At 39.8% G+C, this 16441-nt stretch overlaps 1 protein-coding gene across 4 annotated transcripts in view; it reads left to right on the top strand.

Annotated features, from left to right (window-relative positions):
- The first annotated feature begins 2638 nt into the window (after window positions 1-2638).
- The window catches only part of LOC117289699 (5'-3' exoribonuclease 2-like), a 77000-nt gene continuing 63197 nt past the window's right edge, over window positions 2639-16441 (top strand). For all 4 annotated transcript variants that reach the window (XM_033770969.1, XM_033770950.1, XM_033770961.1 and 1 more), the window contains exons 1-13: window positions 2639-2820; window positions 3403-3530; window positions 4812-4985; window positions 6793-6904; window positions 8007-8096; window positions 8678-8750; window positions 9493-9543; window positions 10256-10273; window positions 11265-11354; window positions 12575-12624; window positions 13831-13902; window positions 15239-15292; window positions 16340-16419. In XM_033770969.1, the coding sequence (XP_033626860.1) occupies window positions 2746-2820; window positions 3403-3530; window positions 4812-4985; window positions 6793-6904; window positions 8007-8096; window positions 8678-8750; window positions 9493-9543; window positions 10256-10273; window positions 11265-11354; window positions 12575-12624; window positions 13831-13902; window positions 15239-15292; window positions 16340-16419 (1067 nt within the window). In that variant the 5' untranslated portion in view covers window positions 2639-2745. The remainder of the gene's footprint in view (window positions 2821-3402; window positions 3531-4811; window positions 4986-6792; window positions 6905-8006; window positions 8097-8677; window positions 8751-9492; window positions 9544-10255; window positions 10274-11264; window positions 11355-12574; window positions 12625-13830; window positions 13903-15238; window positions 15293-16339; window positions 16420-16441) is intronic.

Genomic DNA, 16441 nt, shown 5'->3' with positions numbered 1-16441 from the left:
GACGCCTCACAATGTCCGGGGTTCAAGGGAAGGAGCATACGGCTCGAGTGCCAGGTTACACCCGGGCGAACGTTCAGTATTTACAGCGGCAATCTGTGTCGATTAGACGGCATATGATGGCTGCTGGCGTGAAAGGGGGAGGAGGGAGGGGGAGGTCCCGGTGTCTTTCGCGGACTCTTGAAGAAATATTTCACTACTTGGTTGCCGTAGTGCATTGAATAAGGACAATGTTCAATGATTCGTAGTTTGGTGATAAAAGTAACTTCTTCAACAGGTAGGCATGTGCCTGAATGATGTTTATATTGGTAAAAGATGGTCTTATGATGCTTCTGGACATTGTTGTCTTCTTCTACATAATATATTCAAGGTTTGTTTCGGGGACGCAAAATACTCATTTTAAGTCTTTATGGAGACACATTTTCAGAAAAGCTATTGGTAAAATTGCAAGCAGCAATACGCTTTTATCAGGCTGTCGCCATGTTTTTAAGGTTTCCCCTACTCTTGTCCAATAACAGTAATGCCATGTCATTATTCAATGCACTGAAAAAGAAACCAGACTATTTTTTCCTTCCAGTCTCGGTTTGGTTACATTACATTAAGGCTGAAATAAGTTTCCGTGTCGTGACAATTCAAAGTGGTGAAGATATCAGGTCACTTTTGTACTGGCCACTTGGTATAACCCTGGACCCTGGACACTTCGTACCTTTTGCAGAGAAGTGACTTTGGACACTTCGTACCATGGGAACGACGACCTTTCACAAGACACTATAATCATACTGATTCTTGATTGTTGCCCTGTTTTAAGAGGGTCACGTCTAGGTGATGAGTAACCAACAAACTGTAACAGCCAAAAGCAACTTCGTAATAAACAAATTCCCCTCTCTTTAAATAATGAGTCAGTGCACATACAATAGCTTCAAAAGATTCTCTTAGGCAAAATTTAGTCACTTTACGCCGAGGTAAAACACTTCTGAAAAGGGGCTTCTGCATCTTTCATTGCACTTTCTGCAATGAAGTTTATAGAGACTATGGGTTACTCATTGTTTGTATCGACTTGAGAGCTGAACGTGCCTAAGATAAAGCCAAACCGATTGGTTTTAGTACGTTTGTATTTGCGTCTTGGTGAGGTCAAAGTGAATCGAGGAAATAGACGAGAAAGCCCTTCATGTAACAAAAAGTTTTCTTGCATTTATTGCATGAATGATAAATTAATTACAAGTTATAGTGGGTATAGCCTCACCTCATACGAGAGTCTCGGGATATTCTTTCCTAACAAATTACACATTAGTTTCCCGGGGTCAATCTTGGTTTTCAATGAAGGATTACAGCGGCACTGTCCCTTGAAGTTGTGAGGGGAAACAACCCCATAAAGACAAAACAATTGCCGCTTTATTTACTCTGAATTACCATGGAATTACACACAGTGCCCCGATTGCACCACCCAGCGTAACAAAAAAGAAGCCTGATATCATAATATTTTGCGTCAGTTCAGCAGAGGGCGCTATGTAGAGTAGGCTACAATAAAATTCGGAATGTTTTTGGTTGTAGGTAATTTGAAAACCGGTGGACAGAACCAAACAGCATTTGGTGTTCAATGTGTGGCATTTTGACCCCCCCCCCCCCACCAATTATGTATCGATTTGTCTCGCTTTAAAGGTAAAGCAGTGCATGGAGTGTGGGTAATGCCAAAGATAAAACTAATTAGTAAACTTGCGGGTAAAACCATTGTAAAAGTAAAACAAAGTGTTAAATTTCTTTTGAGGGTAATACATAGTTGTACCCGCAATTTGACTAATATTTTATAGTTTACTCTTAATTCTTTAGAGGATTAATGACCTTTCGACAGGCCTACTACATTGTACACTGCAGTGCTGTTGATGCAAAACAATGATACCGTAAAAGTCAAAGGGCGCCCTCAAGCAGGTGTCGCACATATTATACACACACACGCAATCTCGATCTCGTGCGTGTGTTTTTGGGTCCTACTAAAAGCCGACAACTCGCCGACACGCCGACAACAAGTCGAGAGTGCCGACAACTCGCCGCCAACAAGTTTTAATTACCTCGAAAATTGCCAATATACCATAGATGTATTAGAACTATATGTGTTCTGTAATATAAACATAAATTTAATGGAAAAACTTCACGAAAAGTGTGAATTTTTAACCAGAAAAAAAACTGAACGTTCACGGAAAACGGTCGGACGCCATCTTGGCTTAAAATCGTGTTCGGACCAGTCCATTATGATGCGGGTGAGTCAGACTTAGCAATAGAGGGCGGGCGTCATGCACTGTGCACACTGCAGTGAAGGTCTTCACATGAAGCCCGCCCTCTGTTGTTGACAAGTGCTAAATCTACCCGTATCATAATGGTCTGGTCCAAACACGGTTTTACAGCCAAGATGGCATCCGACCGCTTTTCGTGCAAGTGAAGTTTTTTTCTGGTTAAAAATTCACACTTTTTGTGAAGTTTTTCCATTAACTTTATGTTTATATTACAGAACACATATAGTTCTAATACATCTATGGTTTATTGGCCATTTTTGAGGTAATTAAAACTTGTTGGCGGCGAGTTGTCGGCGCTCTGGACTTGTTGTCGGCGTTGTCGGCGAGTTGTCGGCTTTTAGTAGGACCGTGTGTTTTTAAGTCGTAAAAAACCCAAACGTTTTATTTTCACTTCATGAAATATCAAGCGACTACCCTATTTCACCGTGGAATTAGGCAGTAAAACGCCAGGCCATCCATCATGGGAGTTCCAGCATTCTTCAGATGGTTGAGTAAGAAATATCCATCTATCGTGGTTCACGCCGTTGAAGAAAAGGTGAGTAGAATAATTAATTTATACCGGTAGCGCTACAACTCACGTTTTACATGTAACGTTTACATACAATCATATGGTTTAAACCGTCTATTTACGACACACACGAGTAATTGTCAATTCCAAAACATTAATTATCAGAATATTAAGTTATTCATCGTATTTGTTTGTTCTGAATCTAACATGAACATGTCAGAAAAATATGTTTCCAGGGACTTCCCTGTATTGTGATGTAATTGTACGGAGACTGCAGTCTGAGTCTGTGTAACATTTAATAAATTAACTTTAGGAAAAGTTTCCGAATGGCGCCACCACTTTTTCATTCGATATGAAATAATATAGTATCTTAAATGTTCTGTTAAAGTGCATTTACAAATTGTTGTCGTAAGGCCAAGGGGTCGTTGAGTGGTCGGTATTTAGTGCGACCCAGAAAAAGTAATGGCAGTATACAGAAAGTTTGCAGATTGTTTTCAACTTAGAGGATGGAAATGAACCCACTCAGAATCCTAAAACTGTAAGAAGTGTCCACGGTCAGTTTTTATCATTAATAACGCTGTATTTGTACTTTGATTCCCTCATCATCAGCCTAAAGAAGTGAATGGTGTCACAATACCTATGGACATAAGCACACCCAACCCCAACGATGCTGAATTTGATAATCTCTACCTGGATATGAATGGAATCATCCATCCATGCTGTCACCCAGAAAACAAGTAAGTCATGTCACAGTCAATAAGCGTTTCCCCCTCACAGTGGTCAGCTGTCGTGCCCTTCGTTGCGATAACGTAACCCTCCTCTTGACGACGAAGCCGTATGGTTACGAAGCAGGCTCGTCCGCAAAACGGGAATTTGGTCCTACACAAACAATTTCGACAGCTAGTCAACAGGTTTGCTCCATTTTTACCACTTTCAAAAGTCATGACACAAATTCTAGGAACACAACCTTAATCCTCACTTCCTAATAAATCCTTTCATGACACTCAAAACACAAAAAGGACAAAAAGGGTTACGTTATCGCAACTATCGTACCCTGTGTTTTTGCTGTGGTGCCCTTTGTAAGGTTCCAAAACAAAGTTAAGATTTCCTCATTGCAGTGCCCCTTCCTAGAGGAAACCTGTTGTGCTCCTTCAAGAAAGAAGTTCAAGACCTGGCAGTCAAAATTTACTGCAACTGGTCCAGCCTGCTAGTTCGGTAATAAAAAAGTACAAACTAATTTGTAAAGGAAGATGTCGACTAGCGAAATGACTTACATTAAAGCTAACTGGACCGACTGGCTAGCCACCGAAAAAGTTAAGGGCAAACCCAGGTACTACCAGTCAATAAAGAACTACAAGGCGCTGCAGCACACCCAGAATATTTTTAGAAATAACACATACGCAGTTAAGATGGTTTCAAATGATTGGTCAACTTGCTGGAAAATATTACCAAAGTTACAGGGGCCAATATATTGTGAACAAGCTTTGAGACGTTTCAATGAACAGGGCCCAGTTTCATACACCTTACACGTGTACCCACACAAAGTGGCTAAGCACAGCAATTTATATGCTTACCAGAAACAAAAAGTTACCAGCCAAACTACTTTGTCACATGTACAATTTTGCCTGGTATTCGGCTCATTTCTGCTTAGCAGACATTTATTTAGCATTATTTTCTTCCCAAGCAGCTCTGGAATTGGGCCCAGAACTTTTCTCAGGGCTAGTACATGCAGTTTAGATGGTTTCAAATGATTGGTCAACTAGCTTGAAAATGTTACCAAAGTTACGAGGGATAACATACATTGTGTATTGTAAGTAAGCTTTGAGACAGATCAATGACCAGGGCCCAGTTTCATAGAGCTGCCAAAGCACAAAAAAGTTGCTAAGCACACAGCAAAATTGTGCTGACCAGAATAAGAATACAAGCCAAACTGACACTTCACATGTACAATTTGTGACTGGTAACCTGCTCTATTTTGCTTAGCAGACAATAAAGCATTATTTTTCTTCTATCCACAGACCAGCGCCTAAGGATGAGGATGAGATGATGGTAGACATCTTTGCCTATATCGATAGATTGATGAGGATTATTCGCCCAAGGCGGATGCTGTATATGGCAATTGATGGAGTTGCTCCAAGAGCCAAGATGAATCAGCAGAGATCTCGACGATTCAGGGCCTCCAAAGAAGCTATGTAAGTCTTGGGGGTGGGGTGGGGTGGGGTGGGGTTGGAGTAAGAAGGGAGAGGAAATCTTGGAGAAATTCTGTAGTCACAAGTGCTGTTTTTTTTCTTTTTTTTTCAAACATTTAACTATCTACACAGTACACAGGCAACCCTCCTACTGTTTTTAATAAATAATATCGAAGTCTTATATATAGCGCACGTATCTACCAACAGGCCTGTATGCTTCGTTTTTGAAAGGGCAAGGGCACCAAGGCATTTTCTTTTTGGCAAAGGGCACCCTATGAGGAAATTGTAAATTTCTACTGGAGCATTTCATGGGCACCAAGGCAATGGCAAGGGGCAACGGAGGCAATCGCCTCCGTTGCCTCCGTGAAGTGTCAGGCCTGTACCAAACAAGGTACTCAAGGCGCTGAGTATTTTATATACAAACATTCAGAAAGATAGGTTATTGCAGTGATGGATTCTGAGACCCAATTATGTAGCACTAATAAGGGTTTACAAGGTGCTACGGCGCATTAAGCAGCCACAACCAGGAACACTGGGGCAAACCCCTTCTCTTTTTGATAAGTGCACTAGGTTCGTTTACATGCGTTACACAACACATGGGACCAACATCAATGTCATTCACTGTTGTATGGAATGATTGATGTATTCTGCAGTATGATGTTTGTTTTACAAGCCTTTAATACTTACTGGCCAAATGATTTTGAATGATCGATGCATTATGCCAGCCTGCAGTGTGATATAATGTGGTAAGTGCGTCTACATGGTACACAGTCAACCCTCTTACTTCTTGACCATTCAATAGCATCCACTGTGGTTGTAATGTTAGATGCACTGTGTCAACCTGCAGTGTGATATAATGTGGTGAATACATCAGTACACAGGCAACCCTCCTACTGTTTTCCCAATCAATGTCATTCACTGTTGTTGATTGATGCATAGTTTGATGTCATATGGTGAATGGTTTTCCAGATACTGTGCGCCTTATAAATGTTACGTTATTATTATTATTTTCATATGGTGAATTCTTCTACAATTTTTATACACAATACACATACATTGTAGGCCCACATTTACAGTATACAGACAGGGATTGGAATGAGAATGAGTGATGTCTTAGAGAGATTGCAGCTTACAGTTTGTATTCTTTCTTGATATGAAGAAACTGGGCTCATCTCACATCTCAAAACTTGTTCAGGCATTGCTTCGGCAAAACTTTAATCATGCTAAAATTATGGTACAGTGTTGTATCCTGCCTGTTGGGTAATGCCATGGACTGTGCATGGTCTATTATTTTGTTGAAAAGGGAACATAATCTACAAAACGGGTCATTATATCTGGTCTAGGACAGAACAAAACTTAGTTCGATTGAGCCTGTGTGACGTGGGCTTTATAGAACATAGTTGTAATTAAGCTTGGGCGGTATCACGATATTATCGAATATTGCGATACTAATTTGGAAACGATTTCGATATCGGATCGATTTGGTTTTAAATCGAAATATCGATATGTCGCGATTAAATATCGCAATATCCCGATGTATTTCCTAGCTGAGACATCTTGCACCCCATATAGGTTTGGAGTAAAACCAGAAGAATAGGTCTTTAGAACACCTCTCTTATGCTAGGACTGTCTTTTCTACAACTTTCACTGGGAGTTTGAAGACTGATGATGTCAAATTTAATTAATCGCGATTATATCGAATATCGCAATATATTGTCGGCGATATATCGTGAATATGAATAAATCGATATCGCCCAAGCTTAATTAGTTGTAATAACTTTTGGTCATACTTACTACTCATGTCTTTCAGAGAGAAGAAAGCTGACATTGCTCGCATACGAGAGGAGGTCTTCTCCAGGGGCGGCTACCTTCCGCCTCCAAAGCCAAGTCAGCAACATTTTGACAGTAACTGCATCACACCAGTAAGTGTAGCTGTTATTTACAGTAGTCGCACATTCTTCATGGCAATTGTACAATCACTGTATCTAATATTAATAATAATAACCGTATTTATAACGCGCCTTTTGCCAAAGGATACAAAGCGCCAGGTATTATTTCTACAAGGAGTGGGGCGAATTTTGAGATATAAGACTTAATCCTTAAGCACTATGTAATGGTTTACAAGGTGCTGTGGCGCAATATGCTGCCAATCCAGCCAGGAACACTGGGGCGAACCCCTTCTCTTTTCGATAAGTGCACTGGGTTCTTTTACATGCGCTTACACAACACATGGGACCAACGGCTTTACGTCCCATTCGAAGGACGAAGCAATGGTTATGTGTCTTGCTTAAGGACACAAGTGTCACAGGTTGGAATACGAACCCACACTCTGCTGATCAGAAACACCAGAGTTTGAATTCGGTGCTCTTAACCGCTCGGCCACGACACTTCCACAATATTGCTAATCAACGATAGTGACGAGTACTCTTAACAGTTTAAACATCCTGAAATTTTATGGGCTTGGTTACTCCGGACTCAAGCTATAGTGATCATGTGTGGGTTTGAGTCCTGCTCGTGATGCTTTCATGGTGTGTCTTGGCCGAGCGGTTAAGAACATTGGACTCGAGCTCTGAGGTTTCTGCTTAGCAGATTTAGGGTTCGATCCTGGTCATGGCACCTTTGTCCTTGAGCAAGATGCTGTCCCATCATTATTGCTGTTTCCTTTGGATGGTGCAGTAAGCTGTAGGTCCCTTATACTTGATTGTAGTGAACAAATAAGAACCCAAAACACTTATCATGGAGGAGTAGGGGTTAAAACCTGCAGTTCTGGGTCACATAGCAAGCATTCTTGCTTATTACTGGTTTCCCAGGGTTGTGGGCTACAGCGAAGTTCACTTACATGTGTGAGGCATCCTTGATTTCATGACCAGAAATATATGATAATAATAACAATATAAACCACAAGGGATACTGACTGGGTAAATTTTGAAATGAATTTTGGGTTTGAATAAAGAATTGACTAATAACACTAACAATAATTGAGGGTCTTGAGACACTTTAATTGGTTGTTTTTACCTTATCCAGGGTACTGAGTTTATGGCTAGGTTAGCAGAGTGTCTACGCTACTACGTAACCGACAGACTCAACAACCATCCTGGCTGGCAGAATCTGAAAGTAAGTCACTGTATTCGATCAAAGTATCGCGGTTCAGGAGTGTCAGAAGTTTAAGTTTGATGTCCAGCCTGACTCGATGCAAAAGCTTAGTGCCAGAGGATACACAAAATATTGTCATCAATTGCCAATGAAAATCAAACATCGGATTTGGATTAAGGTTATCAAAGTATCGCAACAATAAAATACTTTAAAATACTCCCACTTTTCTGAGCAAAATGTAGCAAAAGTGTTGGTAAACAAAGTTCTACAGGCATGCAACTTTTCAGCTGACTTCCAAAAAGAAAATACATTATATACCCCCACCAAAAACAAAAATTGAAACAAATATTTGTTATTTGTTTTTATTATTAAAATCAAATTCATAGAGAAAGATGAAGATAAAAACCGCATAGAAAGCCCCAGATTGCAGTAGGGCTTGTAAGTAAGCTTCACACTCTCAAGCTTTCGCGCTTTGTTCTTACAGTTCAGGGTTTTTGTTAAACAGCCTATCACATCCCTGTGTTTATCAGAAGATTTGTAATTTTGAGTGCAGTTCCAGCTTTCCGATATCGCAGTAATTCTTGTTATTGTTTGTACATTAGGTCCTCCTGTCCGATGCTAATGTACCAGGAGAAGGTGAACACAAGATCATGGATTACATCAGAAGACAACGAGGTACGACTTCACAACGTTTCACTTTGCCTTTTTGACCTTTGTCTACGGGCAATTTTTACTGACAATCTTGAGGCAGTCAACTGCACAGTAAATATAGAACATTTCATCGACACATGAGACGATTTTCCCAAAAGTGTCTCACTTTCCACTTAAAAATTATATGAAAACTGAAGTATGATAGTGCTGGTTGTCAGTTACATGCCATCTACAGTGTATCCTTCAATATATTATTATTATTATAACTACATTTCTCTATTGGGCTTTAATGAGGAGGTCCCTTTACCTGTAGGTACGAGTTTGTATTCCTCCCTAACTGACATGACCATTGACTGAATAAGACAGCTATAAATGTAAATATTAGTAATAAACTTGCGGGTAGAACCATGGCTAAAAACTATTTTGAAGGAGTTGTGGCTCTGAAAAGAGCCGGTTTGGTCTCGACGTTTCGAACAGTATACTCTGCTCGTCTTCATTGACTGAATGTTTGGAATGGCCACCATTGGTATTGCATGCCTCAAACTTCGCTCTTACAGGGGCATGACATTTTTGCTCCGGTAAGGGCACTTCTATGGGGAGATTTGAGTTTGTATTTGAACCTTGCAAAGGGCACCACAGCAAAAGCGCTGGGCACAACGGCAATTGCTGTGTGTTCCGTGGGTTATTTCGAGGAATGGTATTGGATATTGGTTATTTATTAGCAATTGGACATCCATGTTGACTTCTTCACTGATTGTTATTGCAGGTAATCCTGACCATGACCCAAACACCCACCACTGTCTCTGTGGAGCTGATGGTAAGTCTGCAACTTTTCATCTTTTTCACTTATTGTCTGAACTGGGTTTTTTTGTCACTCTTTTTAGCAGTGTTCTATGTAGTTCTTTGGTACAATTGTGTTTTTTTTTTTAGAAGAGGCCGTTCAGTCACAAAAATCGCAACAACACCATGTTTATTCCAAAGTGGGCAAATAGGGCAAGTTATTACTACATAGTATGCTAATAAGGTCTGCAATTCTCTATAATTTCAACTTGGAGTATTGTGGCCAACTTGGTACATTTTTTAAATTCTTTTTTATGCAAGTGGCCAGACACACAAGGCCTGAAGGCCACTTCAAGGTGTGGGCTACAATTATTTTATTCCAGAGGCCGTAACCACCTACTCCTAGGGCTGGAACAGGGTTACACCCTTTACAGTCCATACGGATGTAGGCTTGGGTATCATCAATCCGAAGCCTGGACGGTAGAGCAGAAAGCACTACCTCCCCAATTTTACCTAGCAAGTGTCACGACCGGGATTCGGACCCACACTCAGCTGATCAAACACCAGAGCTTGAGTCTGGTGCTCTCACCACGACACGCCATGCACTATTTAATTAAAATTAATGCCTGAAGCAGCCACATTAGTCTTGGTACCCATTGTTTGAGGAGAAACAAAGTAACCTATAAGAAATCTCGTATCAATCTTGTAAAAATGTAACACTTTTGTCTGTTGTCTTTTTCTCTCATCAGCGGATCTGATCATGTTGGGTGAGTAAGAACAATCAATGATGTATTAAAGGCAGTGGACACTATTGGTAGTTACTCAAAATAATTATTAGCATGAAACCTTACTTGGTAACGAGTAGTGTGGAGAGGTTGATAGTATAAAAATGGCTCTCTCTGAAGTGACATAGTTTTCGAGACAGAAGTAATTTTCCATGAATTAGATTTCGAGATCTAAGAATTAGTTTTTGAGGTTTCAAAATTAAGCATCTGAAAGCACACAACTTTGTGTGACAAGGGTGTTTTTTCTTTCATTATTATCTCGCAACTTCGACGACCGATTGAGCTCAAATTTTCACAGGTTTGTTATTAATATGCACATGTTGAGATACACCAAGTGAGAAGACTAGTCTTTGCCAATTACCAATAGTGTGAAGTGTCTCTTATGACTACTTATATTAACCTCAATGTAATAATAATGGTATGAAAACATTCATGAGAAAAACAAAAATATATTTTGTCAAGGCAGAAAGAACAAGATTGTAATTTAGTTTAGGGACAGTTGCATGCTCTACTCTTGTAGACATTGCCAGAAAATGCAAGAAAAAACCTTTTTTGAAACGTACAAACTCATGACTAGGACTTGAATGTACAATGTACGTGCACGTACATGTGTTCGATATTCGATCGAGGCAAAGTCTGTCCCCAACTTTAATTTATTTTTTTAAACTTATAAATCGTTAAAAACACTGTGGTCCACTCTGTAATTGTAAAGGATTTATAAACAAGCATGGTTGTAAAATAGCTATATAGTACTAACATTAGATGCCTAGGGCGTCGAAATCTGGGCTTATTCCATTCGCCTTGTGAAATGGGCAAGTCAGATTTCATTGATCTATTGTATATAGCGCCAATGTTTCTAGTAAATGTTTCTTTATTCAACCCCAAATTTAAACAAAACGTTACGCAATCAGATTCCCTCAGGGTTGATTACTTGACGTTAATAATTCAATCGCAACTGTTTTTGTAACTGAAGGTCTTGCAACACACGAGCCTTACTTCACAATCATCAGGGAAGAGTTTAAGCCCAACACGAGACGACCCTGTGAACTCTGCAACCAAGTTGGTAAGTAACCAAATTGGATGGTATAGAAGTATCTTTCCTCGCCTCAAACCAGTTAGAACCACACAGTGGGACACATTGCCAGCGCTCTTGTTTTCGTTTGTAATTGTCAGCCACCTCCAAGCGCTCCCTCCCCCCCCCCTTTTTTATATATATATATGTATTTTTTTAACAGTGGGATGGGTGTTTTTTAACTGTGGGTGGGTATTAGGGTACATTCTTGTGGCAGGATGTCTTTGTAGAGGTGCTGGTCACCTGGGCCCAATTTCATAGAGCTGCTAAGTACAAATTTAAGCATGAAATTTCTTCCCTGATAAAAACAGGATAACCAACAGGATTCCTAGTTACTGGTATTTAGCTGGTGTATGCTTATCTTGAAAATCACGTAGAAATTTGGTTGGGAAATCCTGTTTTTATCAAGGCAAACATTTCATGCTAAGCAAATTTTTGTGCTTAGCAGCTCTATGAAATTGAACCCAGTTCCTCCTCGCCACTCACTGGCTTGGTATTTTTTAGCTATTTTGCTGCTTTGTTTCTTTATGTATCGATTTGTATATTTATATTTTGATGCCAGTGTAAAGTCTAAAAAACCAAAACTATGTGGATTTTCAGTCCCTGGAAATAATTCTCTGGGGTTTTCCTCCCACATCTAAAACATGGTATACATCCATCTTGCTTATCCTTTGGTAACAACATACAAGGGGCACCTTGTTTTTTTTTGTTTTTTTCAGTGGTTGCCCAAATTTATTTATCGCTACCTCATGCTCCATACACTGCTACTAGAAACCTCCGTTCTGCTAACAAAGACACCCTCGTTATCCCTAATGTTGCCACCAAAGTGTAAGGTCACTGTAGTTATCAGTTTGCTGTCCCTCACTTAAGGAACAATCTCCCTCTACACATCAAACAAGCCACCTCGATCTCAAGTTTCAAGACTCTTCTCAAAGCATATCTATTCAAATCATCATAACCATAATTATTCTGTTCCTCTGAGCACTTAGAGACTTTCTTTTGGAGGTGTTAGGTGCTATAGAAATGCGGTTGTTATTATTATTATAACCTTGTGGCTTTCTAGGAAATATAACCTGAAATATGTCATTTTGTGTCAGATATGAGTTTGTGTGATAAATTCTATGTACTAACTCAATGTTTTGGTTTGTTAATTAATTCAATCAACTGTTTGAAATGCTTGAGTTGTTTTGATTGATTGTTTGTAATTGTAGGTCATGATTTGAAGGAATGCACAGGGGCTCCTAAGGAAGCACAGGAAGAAGTAAGTTGAATCAGAGTAACTTTGACTTGCAGTTTACATTTTTCTCATTCTTGATATTTAGTGAGTGTTGTTAGGGTATCTTGACCATGCGTTTCTGAGAGCCATTGCAAATAATGCTTTGTTCAGTGCTTGACTATTCCCACTGGACATGCTGGACCAGTGGCCTAAATCCAGCTATTGACCGATCCATTAAGCCCCGCCCCATTACGCATTGACCAATCACCACCCATTGCACAACCAAAAGTCTGACAAATTAAGGTCTGACATGCGTGCGCGTATGCTTGGCGCGCGCTGTGGAAATGTGCAGAATGGCATTGGAGAGGCTCACGTGATCTTGCTCACCCGTGCGCCGTGGGGGGAGCCTAATGGATCCGTCTATTGTTGGCACATACTGTCCTACTGCAAAACCATTCAGTACCTACAATGGATCTGAATGATAGATGTACTTAAACAGCCTGCATAGCAGTTACACGAACAGTTCTAACAATACCCGGATTTGTATATTGCCAATTTACCAAAGCATGCAAGGCGCTTAAGGAGAGGAAGAAAGACCAAGATTATGGGGACAACCAGCTACATGTTGGAAAACAGTTTTCTTGGCTGTGCTCCGTGGTCATAATGTGGCTGGCAGCCAAAGGCACCCTTGCGTGCCTGCTTCTCGAACATGTTGTTGCCGCGCCCTTTGCAATTCAGCTCTTAGCTGCAAGTAAGGATGATTAGCCCCCCAAATTATTGTTCTATACACAGTTGTTTAATTGTACACATGAAGGAAATGGAATGGTTTCAAGTGATGTGTATCTTCAAAAAAGAATCTGCCAGGGTGTAGATTTCAGGCCACTAACTAATTTTTTTATTTTTATCATTTTTACCCTCCTGGTTGGTAAGTAGTTGGTTAAAGGCAGTGGACACTATTGGTAATTGTCAAAGACGAGCCTTCACAGTTGCTGTATCTTAACATATGAAAAATGCACAAAACAAAATAACAAACCTGTGAAAGTTTGAGCTCAATCGGTCATCGAAGTTGCGAGATAATAAAGAAAGAAAGTTTTATACTATATACGTTTTATACTATCAAACGCTCCCCATTACTCGTTACCAAGTGAGGTTTTATGCCGATAGTTATTTTAGGTAATTACCAATAGTGTCCACTGCCTTTAAGCATTGTGAATTTTCCTGATTCCTTGTGTTTATTTGTTCCTCCTCTAGTTGGATAGTCAACCTGCTCCTATGGGTGAAGAGACGCAGTTCATCTTTCTGCGTCTGAACATCCTCAGAGAGGTACGTAATCGGTGAATGATGTGATTGAGACTTTCGGGACACTTGGTGGCAGCAGACTTAGCAAATGTTTAGTTTTTGAAATGTGGGCTACCTAATGCATTAACAAGTTAATTATAATGTATGTGGCAATCTAGTGTCGGAAAGACACCCATAGAACCCTTTGCAGATGACATCAAAAGCTTAAACATCGCCCTCAGACCTGGCATTTCACCTTTAGAAGGGCAAGGCCATTTTTATTTTGCAAAGGGCACTTCCATTGGATAATGTTAAAGTCAATGAGAAACTTTTGAAGTGGCACCAAGGCCAAGACCAGAGGCAACGGAGACCATGGGCTCCATTGCCTGCGTGTAATTCCAGGGGTGCGTTCCACTTGCCACGGTCGCCAACAATTTTAAGTGGAACGAGTTGTGTGCCGGGACCGTTGGCGAGCAGTGGCAACCTTACGTGAACTTACTTCTGAGGTGTTGGCGAGTGGTTTTTAAAATAGCGGACAAGCATACGGTACTATTTCTCTGTCACGATCATAATTACATGGTACTTTCATTGGTTGATAATGAAGATTTGAAATACCAAAGTTAATTAGTTGATGCAATTGTACAGAAGAGGACTACATACAGCAAAAACAAAGTTTAAAAAAATTATGCGTATGGTGCGCGCTATATTCATTTCAGGGCGCCTCCATATTGACATCCCGTAGTGCGCACCAATCGTTCCAAAGATAAAAAACGTTTGCGCGTACAGTTGTGATATGTTTGCATGAGTGGAATGCACCCCAGGCCTACACCCTAACTGAGGCCACAAAAAGACCTATCTTTGGCTGAGAGTTGTGAGTTGCCTGCACACAGTGCACCTTTCCATTCTTTGACCTCGGTGATGGCGGCCATTGCGGTTTGGCCTCTTGAAATGGGATTGCCCAGAGTCCAGACTTCACCTTGTGGTCGTATAAACATTTCTTTTGCAACGTCACAGCCCACGTTTTTGCCAACCTAGGTTGGAAAACTATGGAAAGCAATAAATGCAAATTAAAAACAGATCGCTACTGTTTGTGAAAATGTTTTTGAAAATTCAATTGATTTTGTTGAAAACACAAACAACTATAATTATTGGAGGTAATTTATTTAATTGAAAGTTTGCAGAAATTGTGTATTTGGTTAAAACATCTGTCAATCTGATTGAGTGTTTTACTAACTTTCGGCCGTCCATGCCAACCAAGGCAGTTTTGTTTATCAACAAAAGAAAGGCCTTTACTGCGACGATTCACTCTATATGCATCCAGTACTTGTATGAAGTTGCTCTGCTTTTGAAAACTGATCTGATTGTGTGTTTGTTCCCACAGTATCTGGAGAAGGAATTATGGATGACTGGATTGCCATTCACATTCGACTTAGAGGTAAGGACTCTGTTCAATAGTTTGTCTCATTTTTGGAACCTGTTAAATTGCTATTATAATCTAAAATAACTGCTGGCATGGATGTGTCACAACCACCTCAAAAACAGTTTCTTATATAAACATTGCAATGTAGGAGGAACTTTAAAGAGAAGAGGGAATATTGTTCCAAACCTAAAAGCACCAGCAATCTTAACCATTTAGCCACTGGACCGCCCAGCCGCCTATCGATATACTGTAGTGGTAGGAGGAAACCTTGCTAGCTTGTGTTTGTAGGAAAAAAGGAACATCAAAAGAATCCTCGATAGTCATTATTAAGCTAATGAAGCTAATGATGGTGAAATAATTTAGCTCTTACCCCAACAACACGCTCATTAGTAAACACAAAGGAAACTGTATTTATTCATCATTCATGATAATATTGTCGAAAACTCACGCCTTCGCATTTAATCAGTTTAATCATTGAGTCAGATAAAAGCCTTGAAAAGCTATTGTGTCCATTTTATCCTTACAAACAAATATTCGCCATAAAAATTACCATAGACGTTTAACGAGAGACATGTGTTCTCATGCAAACTTGTACTTTTATACAAATATCAAGGTTCAAATTGTGCATAAAAATTAAGCTCTGGCTATCTTTTAAAATTTAAACTATGATTCCAGTAATTAACTGCAAGAATCTTGAAGTATTAGTTTTCAGCAAACTCGGGCGGTGCAGGGACTAGAGGGTTAAAAGATTGTTTAAAACAATCATTATTGTGTTTGGGACAACATCATTAAGAGAGTATGCATTTCTTGTGTTAATACTTTGTCTGTCTTCTACGTCATTAAACAGACAACTTGTAGAAAGCTCATGAACACATTTATAAAATAGATATGCTAAGAAAAAAATCCCGTCTTTGTCGTAAGGTTTGCCCAGATAATTGATTAATAATGTCTTCACCTAGAAAGTTTATATAAACGAAGTTGTTAGAGACAACCTCTGCAGCTCTTTTAAATGAATGAATTGTCGTTCTCAATTGAATGTTCTCTATGATTTCTTTCCCCCAGAGAGCGATTGATGACTGGGTGTTTATGTGCTTCTTCGTTGGTAATGATTTCCTCCCTCATCTACCATCCTTAGAGATCAGGTAAGAGAACAAAAAACAAATC

This window comes from Asterias rubens, chromosome 1, assembly GCF_902459465.1.
Source record: "Asterias rubens chromosome 1, eAstRub1.3, whole genome shotgun sequence".
Classification (NCBI taxonomy): domain Eukaryota; kingdom Metazoa; phylum Echinodermata; class Asteroidea; order Forcipulatida; family Asteriidae; genus Asterias; species Asterias rubens.
Note: the sequence above shows the minus strand (reverse complement) of the source record. Positions and strands in the feature narration are given on the sequence as shown.